This window comes from Rana temporaria, chromosome 11 (genome assembly GCF_905171775.1).
Source record: "Rana temporaria chromosome 11, aRanTem1.1, whole genome shotgun sequence".
Lineage (NCBI taxonomy): Eukaryota > Metazoa > Chordata > Amphibia > Anura > Ranidae > Rana > Rana temporaria.
In genome coordinates this window covers 42,473,861-42,490,762 of record NC_053499.1, presented here as the reverse complement: position 1 = coordinate 42,490,762, position 16,902 = coordinate 42,473,861, and the positions used below count along the sequence as shown (strand labels likewise).

The window sequence follows — 16,902 nt, the reverse complement described above, 5'->3', positions numbered from 1 at the left end:
CGGTTAACCGATGAAAACGGTCCATCGGTCCGTTCTCATCGGATGGACTGATCGTGTGTACGCGGCATAAGATTTGACAGGCTGTGAGGCGGGCAGCAGTGGCGACAAGCAGAGAGCCGCTGATTGCCGCCATTTCTTTATTAAAAAAAATAATAGTATGTCCCCGGATTTCATTAAAAAAAATCTGATCACCTTAATGTTAGCTCTTCAATAAAAAGTTTGAACAAGAAAAAATGTGCATGCAAATCCATACAATCTGCATCAGGATTCATTAATTGCCCGATTCTCCATAGACTAGACAAATCTGCATGCACCTGTTCTGAAAAATTTCAAAATCTGTAATTCACTAGAAAAGATAGAATGTCTCATATTTAACTGATTCTCAAATTGATTTGCTCCTCTCTAGTCCCATTACAAGTGTAAATGAAGGCAAATCGTTAGATATGATGATCACCTCACACTAGCAATTTCTTTGTTTTGTGCTAAAAAAAAGTATTGTAATGAATAATTTATAAACTTACTGTACACAGGGATAAAGAGGAGGTAACCTTGAAAGTCCATGGTCCGTATTGAAGAACTCCCTAATCTTGAAGCACACACACATACTCAACACACACTCTGAGCAGTCAATGTAGAATGAAGTGAGACTAATACTGTCACCATTCACAAAGAGAAGAAGGTTTGATTGTCAAGCTGTCCCCCCCTTCTGCCAGTCACAGTCAGGGAAGAATATTCACATGTTATGATCCTAATTATGCACATATTCTCCAAATCTTGCTTGATGAGTGAATCAGCTACTTGCAATGTTACCATTAAATGAGGCTTATGTTTAGCAATACAAATATTAACATATGCAAATGTACCCATCTGCAACAGCCTGATCAATCACGCAAAAATACTCTGTAACAGATATTTTCATACAGAAATCTTAGCAGAATGTTTATAATCTTTATGGATAATAAATCTGGGTGAGCTGTAATTTAGAAAAAAAAAAGCACGTTAGTTTTTAGTGACGGCTCCAGCACTTTTTGGTGAAAAAAGAAATAAAAAGAGTAGGAGTAACAAATGTCCCCTAACTGCCACTAACCTCCAGATTATATCTGACAATAAAACAGACCCTAAAGCCGCGTACACACGATCAGTCCATCCGATGAGAACGGTCTGATGGACCGTTTTCATCGGTTAACCGATGAAGCTGACTGATGGTCCGTCACGCCTACACACCATTGGTTAAAAAAACGATCGTGTCAGAACGCGGTGATGTAAAACACAACGACGTGCTGAAAAAAACGAAGTTCAATGCTTCCAAGCATGCGTCGACTTGATTATGAGCATGCGTGGATTTCTAACCGATGGTTGTGCCTACTGACGATCGTTTTTTTCCCATCGGTTAGGAATCCATCGGTTAAATTTAAAGCAAGTTGGCTTTTTTTTAACCAATGGTTAAATAACCTATGGGGCCCACACACGATCGGTTTTGACTGATGAAAACGGTCCATCAGACCGTTGTGCTCTGTTTAAACTATCGTGTGTATGAGGCCTTACACTTAAAATGCACCTGTTATGGACACTTAGGGGTTGATTTACTAAACCTGGAGAGTGGAAAATCTGGTGCAGCTGTGTATAGTAGCCAAACAGCTTTTGACTTTAATATGTTCAATTAAACTTTGACATAGTTACATAGTAACATAGTAGGTAAGGGTGAATAAAGACAATAGTCTATCTAGTTCAACCTTGTTTAGGTGTAGGTGTGTTAGTGTCTATAAATATTTCCAATATCCCTGTATGTTGTGTTCTTTAAGATGTACAACCAGGAGTCTTTTAAAAATATCCAAAACTCCCCGCTGCCACCACCAATTGCCACATCCTTATTGCCCTGACAGTGAAAACCCCCCTGCGCAGTTTTTTTTTTCTCGAAAAAGGATGTTTTTTGAACATTATGGTAAAAAATACATGGTTACATACTTTTTTTTTTTTTTTTACAAATTTGTCTCACATCATCCTCATGCAACAGCACACAAAGAAGTAGAAACAATACCAAGCATTTAACATGGCCCACTCTCCTCACACTAAACCTAGAAATACCACAGTAGTGCGGGTAATTTTTAACATCGGACCCTCACTCCCCCTGCGCAGTTTAAGGTTAAACCGCTTCTCTTCCAATCTCATTGTGTGGCCCACATGTCCTCTTACACTTCCTGAGACTGAATCGTTTTTGCCTATGCTGGGATCACCATTGAGGTATTTATAAATTTCTATCATGTCCCCTCTCAAGCGTCGCTTCTCCAGCGAGAATACATTTAGTGCCCATAGTCGGTACTCGTAATTGAGGTCGTCCAGTCCTCTTATTAATTGAATTGCCCTTCTTTGGACTCTCTCCAGTTCCAGCACATCCCTTCTGAGGACTGGTGACCAGAACTGGATGGAGTACTCCAGATGTGACCTAACCAGAGTTTTACAAAGTGGCAGGATTATTGTTTTATCCCTGGAGCATATTCCTTTTTTTATGCATGCTAAAATTCTGCCTGCTTTGGTAGCTGCAGCTTGACATTGCATTCTATTGCTCAGTCTGTCATCTACTAGGACCTCCAGATCTTTCTCCATCCTTGATTCCCCCAGTGGTTCTCTCCCTAGTGAGTAGTTTGCATTTATATTTTTTGCCCCCAAGTGCATTACTTTACATTTCTCCAAACTAACCCTGATTTGCCATGTAGTTACCCACTCCATTCTTTTGTTCAGGTCTTTCTGTAGAATTTCTATATCCTGATGTGAAGTTATTGCCCTTCTTATTTTTGTGTCATCCGCAAAAACTGAGATTGAGCTATTTATCCCATCCTCTTTATAATTTATGAATAAATTGTATAGAATTGGTCCCAAGACAGAACCTTGGGGTATCCCACTTACCACTCCAGATCAGTCCGAGTACATGCTATTTATCACCACCCTTTGGACACGCCCCTGTAACCATTTTTTTTTATCAAGAACAAACTTTATGGTCCATGCCTGCAGACCTCAGCCTGTAAATTAAGCATTTATGGGGAACTGTATGAAATGCTTTTGCAAAATCTTGATACACAAAATCCACAGGCCTTCCCATGTCTAGAAGGCAGCTCACTTCTTCATAGAATGTAAGCAGATTGGCCTGGTTGGAACAACCTTTCCTAAACCCATGCTGATTACTACTAATGATACTTTTTTTTTGTCCCAGGTTTTGGGTACCATTCGCTGTCTACAGCCAGACCAGCCTCAGGTCTACATATAACCTCCTTTGTCTCAGCTTCTCAGTACCAATGCCACCTGGCTGGGAACTATAGAATTGTGTTTCAAGACCTGTAAGCAACCAAGTACCGGTAGGTCAGCTTGCCTTAAGGGTATGTGGGCTACTATAGGCAGAAGAAACACCAGCCAGCTATAGTTTCTGACATAGGCAACGAGTTTTGCGTTACACTGAGCTGAACTGAACACAAGACAGACACCCAACCTTTCAGAGGATGGGCTGAAAAGCTGGCAGCCTGGCACAGAAGTGAGGGGTTAGAAAAAATTAAGCTTTCTTTAACAGCTGGCCTGCTTCGCATATGAAAACTTTCATAAAGTATCTAAAGTAATGATCACTGTATAACAGAGAGAAAATACTGTTAAAAAAGTATATCTTACACTGCCATCACTGCACGGCTTCAGCTCTTTCCAGAAGGTCTGCATCTGTGTTAAGTCTGTCTTGTTTAGAGGGATTGATACTTCTCCAATAGGATCATTACGACTGAATCGATCATAGTCCAAAACCTGTAGATACAGGACTCTTTGCACCACTTTTTCATATGGAAATCCTACAAGATAAGAGCGGAAGAGTGTCATATTAGGTTTCTGTTCCTGGGAGCAAAGTGATTGTGCTATCAACAAAATAAGCCTACAATTACATTTAGCCAGGCAATGCAAGAGTGATTGTGATGTGCAAATAGTCAACAAAACATGTCTTTTTCTGAAATCAGATCCCTGAAATGTCATTTCTAATCCACCAAATCTCCTATTACTATTACAAGTTTTTGTTTTGTTCAGTGTGTCCCAACTGACAACATTTCCTCTGACTTCTATGTTCAAGAAGTATGGGGTAACCTTTCCAACAGAAGTAAAAGCTAAATCTTGTTACAACCCAATTCCTGTTACAGTTTGTTTTCAATATGAACCCGCTGAATAGTACAGACTGGTGATCCATGCAAAATGATCACAGATTAAATGTTAAAGCTTCTGTTGAGTTTTTCAAGTTCTTTCAATGCCAAGAACAAAAGCACATTTATGGTGTTAGAAACCCTGCCAGGATTTTTTGTCGGCCCCCACTTGCCTTTTGTGTGATTACCGGAACAGAAAGTCAATGAAAATTGACCCATCTGCAACACAGACATGAACAAAAACCAGAGGTTCTAACTTTTCCCCAATTATCAGAAACGAAAAAAGTTATGCCTGGGATTATTTTTGCACTTTTGGAAAAAAATAAATGTGGGTTAAATCATCCATCATTCCAGTGCTGGGACAAGGTCATCTAGAGCCCAGGGCAAACATGCCAAATTGTGCCCCCCCCAAGAAGTATGAGCATTACATGTCAGCAAAAATCCCCTCACTAAAACACTGAGCACTAATCTGCATGCTTACCCCTAAGCATAAGTTCCCCCTCCTCCCAGTATGATACCACCCCCCTGCTGAAATCCCACCTCTCAGCACAACGCTTTGCACCCCCAACTCAACTTCCCCCCCACCTTAAAAAAAAAATCACCCCTCCTAGGACAAATTCTCTACCCTGAAATGTTTCCCTTCCTAGTACATGTCCCCCCCCCCCCCTCCCAGCACAAATTCCACCTCTAGCCCTCCTCTCAAACCAAATCCCTCTAAATCACTACTCTTAGCACTCACCCCCCCCCAATTTCCTCTTCTAGAACTATACTTACTTACCCTTTAGTGCCCCCAAATTCCCCCTTCCAACACAAATCCCCTCTCCTCCAATCTCCCTGTGGCGTCCCCCTCACGTCATATGATACCACAATCCCTAGGGCAGCCGCCCATCCTGCCCACCCCTTGTATCGGCCCTGACCATATCATCTAAGGGTTCAGGTCAGCGGTGGCCGGGCCATAAGCACCACCCCCCTATTTTCTATGTGCTGGCCCCTAATCTCCATTTGAGGTGCCGGATGCATGAGGTTTTTTTATTTTTGAAGCACATGATTAGAGCCTGAGGTGCGGTGGTTTCTGATGTGTCTCCTCACTGCGGCCGTCCGTCTTCTCCCTCCTCCTTCTAGGCGGCCAACAGGATCGCCTGTCCTTTCAGCCAATCAGGTGACAGGTCTCAGGACCAGCTTCCTCTGGCTCTAATCACGTGCTTCAAAAAAACAAAAACCCCATTGGAATACCTGCGTCCATTCTCATTGTTAAATATAAATACATATATCCTGAGCAATGAACACAATAGTACAAATTTTAAATGTGTATCAATTAAGTGTCATCGGACAAAATGATAAAAAATAAAGTCCATAAATGTTTGAAGGTCCACCAAGTGAATGTGAATAATATCAGAACATCAAGTAAGTGACTTCTTCCATGTGCAATGTTCCCACCACCGGAAAGAGTGGAGGCTTACCGGACCAAGTGGACTTAGGGGGACATATGTCACCAAAAGTCAAAAAAGGCTTAGTAAAGACTACCAACATCAACAATCAATGGATGGATCGAGGAGTAACAGATCTTCAGAGCCTCTGCTGGACCAATGGATGGAATGTAACCAGACTTTTAAACTGGAAATGGAGTCACCGGGCTGGTTTCTCGAAGGGGTGTCAGTGGTATGAAGAAAAGGGAAAGAAAGGTGGCCACATAGCGTAATCTTGTTTTGAGTATAAAAAGATTTATTGCAGCTATCACACTTACATTTAGCTGGAATTTTACACGCTTGTATACAAGTGGGGCGGCAGTGGAGTCCTACCGACGCGTTTGGTGTCACAACACAACACCCCAGACGAAGTGATGACACTTAATTGATACACATTTAAAATTTGTACTATTGTGTTCATCGCTCAGGATATATGTATTTATATTTAACAATTTTTCAATGCTTTTCATCATGATCATCATTGTCTAGCGCTACACATTTATTTCCATATTGATGAAAATGGCAATAAATAAAAGTATATGGTTGTAGATACATGTAAAAAGAAATGCATGGAGAGGAGTAAATTCAGCCTCACACAGCAACAACTCACAGATCATGTATAAATGTGTATATGATTACTTCTAAGCAGTGCTTTAACTGGGCCGGAACGCGGCGGTACTCAGTACCGCCACTTCCAAAAATGGCCCTGGAGAGTACCAGCACCTCTCTGTGCGCCCAGTACATGGGTTTACAGTACCGGAACGCAGCCGGTGGGCTTGTCGAGTTGCGGGCCGGTAATGTGTGTCAGACAGGCAGCGCAGTCACAATAGAAACTGTATGCCGCCCCGCCGGAGCCAACTCACTGCTGCCGAGTGCGCTCCTGGCTCCCTTTCCTCTGTCCTGTCACTCCTGTCCTGTGCGTTTCCTCGACCCCCCCCCCCCATGGAGGAGAGTTGGTTCATTCCCCGGCGTGCGCCGCGTGACGTCACGCCGGAGGCGAGGTGAGAGGTGAGAGGAGGACTCGCGCAGGGAGCTGTGTCGGCGGCAAGGAAAGAAGCCCAAGTCACGAGGAGCCTCAGCTCAGCCTGCGTCTACAGTTCCTAGTGCTGCTACTGTCTGGATCCTGGACTCAGGACTGCAACAGAAGAAAGTAAGAAAATAATTGACTGTATTGGAGGGAGGGGGGTTGGACTGAGGTGACCATCAGTTTTTTTAAAAAAAAAATGGCAGAAAAAAATATTTTTGAGTTATTTTGAGCTTGCCTTCTCTAACTAAAAAAAACCCCCATTAATTGCAGCCTCACTGTGCCACCAAACGCAGCCACTGTGCCCATCAAACGCAGTCACTGTGCCCATCAAACGCAGCCACTGTGCCATCAATTGTCGCCACTCTGCCCATCACACGCAGCCACTGTGCCACCAAACGCAGCCACTGTGCCATCACATGCAGCCACTGTGCGAACACACGCAGCCACAGTGCCATCAATTGTCGCCACTGTGCCATCACATGCAGCCACTGTGCCAACTCACACTGCCACTGTGCCATCAATTGTCGCCACTGTGCCATCACATGCAGCCACTGTGCCCATCAAATGCAGCCACTGTGCCATCACACGCAGCCACTGTGCCATCACACGCAGCCACTGTGCCACCACACGCAGCCACTGTGCCACCACACGCAGCCACTGTGCCACCATCAATTGTCACCACTGTGCCCATCTAATGCAGCCACTGTGCCCATCAAATGCAGCCACTGTGCCCATCACACGCAGCCAAGGGTATTTTCATGTTCAGTATTGGGGGGGGGGGGGAGCACCGGCGCCTAATAGAGTACCGGCACCTCTTTTGGCCCACTTAAAGCACTGCTTCTAAGGGCCCGTACACACAACCGAACATGTCTGCTGAAACTGGTCCGCGGACCAGTTTCAGCAGACATGTTCGGTCGTGTGTACGGCCGACCGGACAGGTTTCCAGCGGACATTTGTCCAGCCGCCCGTTTTCCAGCGGACAAATGTTTCTTAGCATGCTAAGAAACATGTCCGCTGGAAGCCTGTCCGTCGGACATGTTCGGTCGTCTGTACAGACTCACCGTACATGTCCGCTCGGCCGCCATCCCTCGCATGCGTCGAAGTGATTCGACGCATGCGTGGAAGTATTTACCTTCCAGGGCCACGCACGTCGCCGCGTAATCGTTGCGGCGACGGCGCAGCCACGTCACCGCGTATTGTGTATGCGCGGATTTCTGGTTGATGGTATGTACTGTACAAGGCCTAACTGACTATAAATCTACCTTATGTGACTATGCATATCATGTTGTTATCGACAATATCAGCCAAAATTTCTCTAATAACAGAACAATGGTTGATCTCATAAGAAGGATATAATTATTGTGAATATATATAATATAGCCAATCTCATATAAGTTCCTTTGTTTACATTCACATTCAGGAAAAGGCAAGTTGTCTCTCACACATAAGGCGTTTAGACTGTTTAGTTGTATTTAAAAAAAAAATTATGCGATTAGCCATTTCAGACTGGCTTCAGGCTGATAAAATTAATAGCATCGTATTTTAATGGAAATTATGTATGAATGTCTAAACTAACGGTAAAGAAAAATCTTACAAAAGAAAGGAAAAGGTGGGATTATGTGTATTATTTTGAAACTATTAAAGCTCCCTACACAGATATATCACAAATGACTTGCTAGGAATAGTGGCAGGCTATTAAATCTACTGCAGATAAATTGAATATGTCTAACCTGTGTATACAGAAGCATCTGCTCCTCCTCAGCAGGTATAAGCAGAATTCTATGCAAGTGCCAATGACAAATGGCTGCAATGCTAGAGCAGACACATCAATCCATATTTAATTAGATACTTTCTAGAACTGGCTTTAACGTTAGTAGACACCTTCCATTCATAAAGTTTGGGGCAGAGTAGGGGCTTGATGAAGTGTATATCCTCCTCTGTGCATGATCTAACCCACCATGATAACATCACACAGACACCATAACAAGTTAAATGATACCGTGGAGTGGCAGGTAGTCTATTTGGCTCCCCAGCTATACAAACTTGGTCAGAAATAGGTCCTCTGCTCACCAAAATCACACATCTCGTTTGTTCACCACATTGTACCTAATGAGGGAGGGCCGGAGTGACAGGACAAAAGGACAAATTAACGGAGGGATGGGCATGACTGGGTGATGAGTAGGACAACAGAGGGTTAAGGAAGGAAGGAGGTGTTTCAGGGGAGTGGCCGTAGGAAGTCTGGTGGACTGGGGTGGAGGAGCCCTTTATAAGGGGGGCGGGGGCGCACGTGGGGCACTCGGGAAAGTTTAGCATGCTGGGAGGCAGGTTTTCCCACCTACCCTCCCTATTTTGGTTTTATGTTTGGTGTTGTGCGTTTGTTTTCTTTTCTTTCAGGTTCAGAGGATGGGTCACGACAGTGTTGGCGGTGTCCTTTGGTCTTTGATGGTGACAGTTAACAGATGGGATGGAAATGGTGGGGGGCTCATCAGTGGGATGGCCCCCTTATGGTGTTATTCCAGTGGAACGGTGTCCGCTGGAATACGGTTATGGCGCACTGCGGGGTAAAAGGGGGGTGTCTCCGAGCTGGAGTCGGCTGGGGGCCGGGTATGTTAATGGTACCGCAGTTTAATGGTGAAAAGAAAGGTTTAAGTGGGGTTGCTGTCAAAGACCAAATTAGACGGGTGTTAATAAAGTTATTTTGGTTAAAATGTTAATGAATAAAGTTTTGGTATTACTTGGAATTATTTAATTTGATTTAAATATTAATTTTTGGTTTGAAAATAAAATAGGCTGTTGTGGCCATTTTACTCCAACTTCTGTGTCTATCTCGTTAATGGGAAAATGGGGGAAGGTTTAAAGAATGGGGGTTTTAAAGGTTTGAGTAAAAGGTTGGGCTATCTAATCTACACTAGTAATGCGTTGTACTGATTTCTGCCATGTTATTAATATGGGTATTTACTGTATATTTTTTAAAACAAAGTTAAGATAAACTCCAGGTATAGATACTTTGGGCCAGATTCACGTAGATCGCCGCATCTCTGCGGCGGCGTAACGTATCTCATTTACGTTACGCCGCCGCAAGTTTTACGGGCAAGTGCTTGATTCACAAAGCACTTGCCTGTAAAAGTTGCGGCGGTGTAGCGTAAATCCTCCGGCGCAAGCCCGCATAATTCAAATGATCCGGGTAGGGGGCGTGGATCATTTAAATTAGGCCCGTTCCTGCGCCGATCGTACTGCGCATGCGCCGTCCCTAAAATTTCCCGACATGCATTGCGCTAAATGACGTCGCAAGGATGTCATTGGTTTCGACGTTAACGTAAATGGCGTCCAGCGCCATTCACGGACGACTTACGCAAACGATGTTAAATTTTCAAATTTCGGCGCGGGAACGACGGCCATACTTAACATTGGCTACGCCACCTAGGGGGCAGCTTTATCTTTACGCCGCGTATCTCTTACAGAAACAGCGTAAATTTACTGCGACGCAATGGAATCGCCACCTAGCGGCCGGCCTAGAATTGCAGCCTAAGATCCGACAGTGTAAGTCACTTACACCTGTCGGATCTTAGGGAGATCTATGCGTAACCTGATTCTATGAATCAGGTGCATAGATACGACCGTCGGAACTCAGAGATACGATGGTGTATCAGGAGATACGCGGTTGTATCTCTTTATGAATCCGGCCCTATATACATAGTAACATTGCTCCAGCTTGGACAAACATAACTATGTATAAACCACACCTGGCCGATGCCCCTGGAGGGTGGAAATCACTGAATTAGTCACTGCTACTCCAGTGATCTCCACTTGTTTCTGACCCGTGCCAGTCTCCAGCTACATTCGGAACACAGAAGGTTGGCTGCTCGGCACAGGCACCATTCAGAGGATTTTTTCAAATTTTATGAATGAATGCAAAGCTTTCTCTGATTGGATGGAGTGGAAAGCGTGATGTCACTACCCCACCTCTCTACACTGTCCAATCCATGACATTCAGAAAATACAAAGCTTTCTTTGATTGGATGGAGTGGAAAGCAGGATGTCACAGATTTATTCCAAAATATACAGGATATTGAGAGTAAAAAAATAGTTTTATTCACAATTGTACATATTTATCAAAAAAATGAAATATTTAATTAAAATATACAGTTCCAATGATTGTCACCATATAAGTAAATACATGAAGAACCTTCTTTACACCCGACGCGTTTCGGGATAACCTTCTTCAGGGGTTGAACACCTGTTCCTTATAAATGTTTGTCTCAAACTTGCATTAATTGTATATCCTGATACCCATTTCTTCTTTGACTGGCAACCTCATTGACTGAACCCAGCGTGCCGTTTATATTTTCAATTCTTTTAAAAACCGTATCCAATGAAATATTTATCATCCTTTATAATATGTAAGTGAATGATTACATGTATATACATCACATATAAAGAAAACTTTTTGTATATATTTAATAATGTTCTAAATGCATGTAATTAACTTTATGTAGTCTTATTCTTAGATGAACTAATTGTCCTTCTCTACACACCCCTGAAGAAGGTTATCCCGAAACGCGTCGGGTGTAAAGAAGGTTCTTCATGTATTTACTTATATGGTGACACTCATTGGAACTGTATATTTTAATTCAATATTTCATTTTTTTTATAAATATGTACAATTGTGAATAAAACTATTTTTTTACTCTCAATATCCTGTATATTTTGGAATACTATTAGTGTCTTAAAAGTCCACCCAGGGGAACCCCCTTTCTGTTTTCTCATATATACTGGATGTGGCACAAGCATACATTTGCCATTCACCCCCCTCTCTTTCACAGATTTATTAAGATCTGTGTCTAAGCAGATCCATAACACCAACCCCTCCAATGCCTATTTTCTGGTCTATAATGCTGCCCATCATAGTTATGGGCCAATAGAAAGGTGCAGAAGGCAATAAACAATGGGGCCCAGACCACTAAGATTTGCATAGCAACAGTGCCCCAGATTTTAGGATACCCTTGCTGATCCCTGATTCTCTTGCCCCTACCTGCGGACGCCCATGTCTATAAGCAAGAGTGTGTTTACCCGATTTAGCTAAAATTGTCTGGCTCAATAACAGGCCCAAATAATCCACTGATTTTCCTCCACTGGCATTTATGCAGAGTGATGATGACCTAGCTAGCAGAACTTAAGCTATGAGACAATAGTCATGATATGTCAACATTCTAGCTAAAAAAAACATTTTCAAACATATTCAGATAAATTGAACACATAGGCCCATATTCACAAAGCATTTACGCCGACGTAAGTGCAAATGTGCGCCATCGTATCTGTGCGCAAGACCCACAAACAGAGATGCGCCTAAAACCAGGCTACACCCCGCCGATGTATCTTGCTTAAGCCGGCGTAGAGTGGGCGCACATTTAGGCTGGGAGCATGGTGCCGCTCCCATTGATTAGTCATTCAAACATGCAAATGAGGGAAATACGGCGATTCACAAACCTGCGTGCGCCCGACGCAGGCTATGAAAGGTGCGCGTAAGTTGTATGTCCGGCGTAAAGTTAAGCCCCATAAAGGACGTGTAACCCAGCAGCAGACATGCAAAGGTCTGTACCAGGGAACACAAGCCGGCGTATTTTACATTGGACGTGTGTCTGGCTGGGCGTAGGTTACGTTCATGGCGTACGCAGTGATCCGGCGTATCTTAGGCAGTTGTTCCGACGTGGTTGTGAGCATGCGCAGGGGGATGCGTCCACGTCACGGTGCATGCGCAGTTCGTTAAACGTACTTGGCTCGGACCATCATTTGCATGGGGTCACGCCTCATTTGCATGGGTTTGCATGGGTTAAGCCCACTTCCACCTACGCCGGGCCTGCGCCTTTGAAACCTACGCCACGCCGACGCAGCGTGGGGAGCACTGACTTCCTGAATTCCATGCTTGCCTCTCTGCGCTGCGTCGGCATGGCGTACATTGGTTTGCGCTACGGCGGCGTAATGTGCGCCCGCTCTCTGTGAATCTGGGCCATATTCTTTGGGAAGTTCCATAAGAAGGCTATGAAAGAAAATATTATTCTGCATGGCTAAATGGATCACCTTTGAGAAGGAACGTAGAGAGGCAGCAGTCCATTAAATGCTATGCTATATGACCACTTTATACTTAACAGAAAAGTTCCATTACAGGGTTAAAACAGCTAGGGCAGAGAGCCTTAATCTATTGCTCCCCTCCCCGTCTCACCCTCGAAGAGGAAGGTCTCGTTCCAATGTGGGTTGAGGTTTTTCCTCTTCACCTTGGTCTCCAGCTTGTTCTTCTTATCAGGTAGCAGATATATCTTCACAAATGGATCACTAGTCCCACTGAAGTCCTTAGCTGGCAACTCCTGAGCTTTCATGATTTTAACAGTGAGAGTGGACTCCTGGAAGTTGTAGCCAACACTAAACTGAATGCGCCCAAGAGTCTCTCGCCCTGTTGTGTCATGTCCATCTTCGTCATCTGAACCAGGAGACAGCTGCCCGGGAAAAAAAGAAAAAGAAAAATTCTTGATGTTAGTAATAGTTCAGTAAGTGGCAATTCTAAAAAGAACTGGTTGCTTTTAAGTAGACAATGTTGAAATGTTATGAAAAGCTTCTTTCAGTGAGAATATTAATCATGCTCCATGTCCTATTTAAAGGATACATACACCTTTTAAAGCTGATCCCAAACATATTACAACAATAATTAGTGCAGTTATGTAGTTATACTATTAATACATATAAATGTAAATTGAATTATTTTTAATGCAACTACTACTGCAAAAACTGTCTTGATATCAGCCTTCCACAACAGCACTGGCCGCCAATCAGATTCTGCAGCTGTGGACTTGTGCTGTCAGTGAACAATGTAACAAAAGGAGAGATAAGAGCAAGCAGAGTTATGCTGCTCCCTCACTGTCCAACCAACCAGCTAGGAATTTGGCAGAATCCTACTGTAATGCTGGAACTACATGGACATGTAGACATAGCTGTACTGTCTGGTACAACACAAGACTCACTGTGGGACATTATAATTTCCTTGTTAGCTGGATATATATAGTGAGGGAAAAAAGTATTTGATCCCGTGCTCAATTTGTACATTTGCCCACTGACAAAGAAATGATCAGGCCGCGTACAGACGAGCATACATGTACGATGAAACCGGTCCGCCGGACCGTTTTCACTGTACATGTCTGCCCGGGGATTTCTGTATGGTGGCTGTACTCACCATCATACAGAAATCCGCGCGTAAACAATACGCGGGGCGTGTCTGCGCCGTCGCCGCGACGATGACGCGGCAACGTGGGCGGCCCTGCCAGTTCAATGCTTCCACGCATGCGTCAAAGTCATTCGACGCATGCGAGGGATGGCGGGCGCTCGGACATGTACGGTAGGTCTGTACAGACGACCAAACATGTCCGAGCGGGCAGGATTTCAGCGGGCTGTTTTAAAACAAGTCCAGAAATATTTGCCCGCTGGAAAAAGGCCCGGTGGGCAAATGTACGCTGGAATCCTGTCCGCTCGGGCCTACACACGACCGAACATGTCTGCTGAAACTGGTCCGCGGACCAGTTTCAGCAGACATGTTCGGTCGTGTGTTAGGCCCATTAGTCTATATTTTTAATGGTACATTTATTTTAACAGTGAAGCCCTGTACACACGATCGGTTTGTCCGATGAAAACAGACCGCTGGACTGATTTCATCGGACAAACCGATCATGTGTGGGCCTCATCAGTTTGATTTCCATCGGTGAAAAAAATAGAACATGTTTTAAATTTTTCCTATGGATAAAAAACCAATAGAGAAATCCGATCATCTGTATGGAACTCCATTGGTCAAAAATCCACGCATGCTCAGAATCAAGTCGACGCATGCTTGAAAGCATTGAACTTAATTTTTTTCGGCTCCTCGTAGTGTTGTACGTCACTACGTTTGGACACGATCGGATTTTTGACTGATGGTGTGTAGGCAAGACTGATGAAAGTCAGCTTCATCGGATATCCGACTAAAAAATTCATTGGATTAGATTCCATCAGATATCCGATCGTGTGTACAGGGCTTGAGAGACAGTATAACAATTTCCAGAAAAACGCATTTTCGAAAAAGTTATAAATTGATTTGCATTTCAATGAGTGAAATAAGTATTTTACCCCTTCGCAAAACATGACTTATGCCGCGTACACACGATAATTTTTTCGGGTTCTAAAAGAAACAATGTTTTTTTCAACTTGATCATTAAAACGACCTTGCCTACACACGATCGTGAAAAAAAAAATGCTCTAGCAAAGCGCCGTGACGTACAACATGTACGACGGCACTATAAAGGGGAAGTTCCATTCGGATGGTGTCACCCTTGGGGCTGCTTTAGCTGATTTCTTGTTAGTAAAAGACGATTCACGCTTTTCTGTCTGTTACAGCGTGATGAATGTGCTTACTCCATTCCGAACGGTAGTTTTACTAGAACGAGCGCTCCCATCTCATAACTTGCTTCTGAGCATGGGCAGATTTTTCACGTCGTTAAAGCCTACACACGACCATTTTTTACAACCCGAAAAACGACAACGTTAAAAACGTTGTTAAAAAATAGAGCATGTTCCAATTTTTTTTGCCCATTTTTTTTAACCCGAAAAATGCTCTGAAGCCCACACAAAACTTTAGACAGACCTGTACATGTGCTTTCTTGAGTAGGGGGACCTTGCAGGCGCTGCAGGATTTCAGTCCATCACGGCGTATTGTGTTACTAATTGTTTTCTTTGTGACTATGGCCCAGCTGCCTTGGAATCATTGACATAATTCTCCTGTGTAGTTCTGGGCTGATTCCTCACCATTCTCATGATCATTGAAACTACACGAGGTGAGATCTTGCATGGCACCCCAGACCAAGGAAGATTGACAGTTATTTTGTGTTTCTTCCATTTGCCAATAATCGCACCAACTGTTGTCACCCTCTCACCAAGCTGCTTGGCGATGGCCTTGAAGCCCATTCCAGCCTTGTGTAGGTCTACATTCTTGTCCCTGACATACTTTGACAGCTCTTTGGCCTTGGTCATGGTGGAGAGATTGGAATCTGATTGCTTCTGTGGACAGGTGTCTTTTATACAGGTAACAAGCTTAAATTAGAAGCTCTTCTTTTAAGAGAGTGCTCCTAATCTCATTACCCGTTAACTGTATAGAAAATACATGGGAGCCAGAAATCTTGTTGATTAATAGGCGATCAAATACTTATTTCACTCATTAACCACTTGCCAACTGCCTTTTGCATATATACTGTGGCAAGGCGGCTCGACTGCGCAAATTGACGTACCTATATGTCGGTCCTTGAATGTGGTATTGTGGGTGCAACTCAGAAATCCGCTGATCCTAGTGATCAGGAACAGCGATCTCGGTGTTGTCCCGGCAAGCCCATCCCCCACACAGTTAGAACACACTCAGGGAACACAGTTAGCCCCTTGATCACCCCCTAATGTTAACCCCTTCCCTGCCTGGGTCATTTATACATTTATCACTGTAATAATGTCACTGGCTCTCAAAAAGTGTCACTTGGGGTCAGATTTGTCTGCCGCAACGTTGCAGTCCTCTAAAAAAATCACAGATTGCCACCATTACTAGTAAAAACAATAAAAAAATAAATAAAAGTTCCTAAATCTATCTCCTTTTTTGCAGACGCTATAACTTTTGTGCAAACCAAATTAATGTACACTTATTGTGATTTTCTTTTACCTAAAGTATGTAGCAGAATACATATTGGCCTAAACGGATGAATAAATTGTTTTTTCTATATATTGTTTTGGAAAATGTATTATAGTTTAAATGAAAAAAAAAAATCAGTCTTTTTTTTTAGCACAAAAAATAAAAACCGCAGAGGTGATCAAATACCACCAAAAGAAAGCTCTATTTGTGGGAAAAAAAGGACGTCAATTATATTTTAGTACAGCATTGCACAACCGCACAATTGTCAGTTAAAACAATGCAGTGCCGTATCGCAAAAAAATGACCTCGTCATTAAGTGGGTAAATCCTTCCAGGGCTGAAGTGGTTAAAATGCAAATTAATTTATAACTTTTTTAGAAAATGCGTTTTTCTGGATATTTTTGTTGTTATTCTGTCTTTTACTGTTAAAATAAACCTACAATTCAAATTATAGACTGATCATTTCTTTCAGTGGGCAAATGTACAAAATCAGCAGGGGATCAAATACTTTTCCCCCTCACTATATATATATAATATATATCTAGATATATAGATATAGATA

General features: G+C 43.1%; 1 protein-coding gene across 3 annotated transcripts in view; it reads right to left on the bottom strand.

Moving 5' to 3' along the window:
• SYT7 (synaptotagmin 7) overlaps positions 1–16,902 on the bottom strand; it is a 552,734-nt gene that overhangs the window by 29,889 nt on the left and 505,943 nt on the right. For all 3 annotated transcript variants that reach the window (XM_040328431.1, XM_040328433.1, XM_040328434.1), the window contains 2 exons: positions 12,877–13,147; positions 3,655–3,824 (listed from right to left, as the gene is read on the bottom strand). In XM_040328431.1, coding sequence (XP_040184365.1) covers positions 3,655–3,824; positions 12,877–13,147 — 441 coding nt within the window. The remainder of the gene's footprint in view (positions 1–3,654; positions 3,825–12,876; positions 13,148–16,902) is intronic.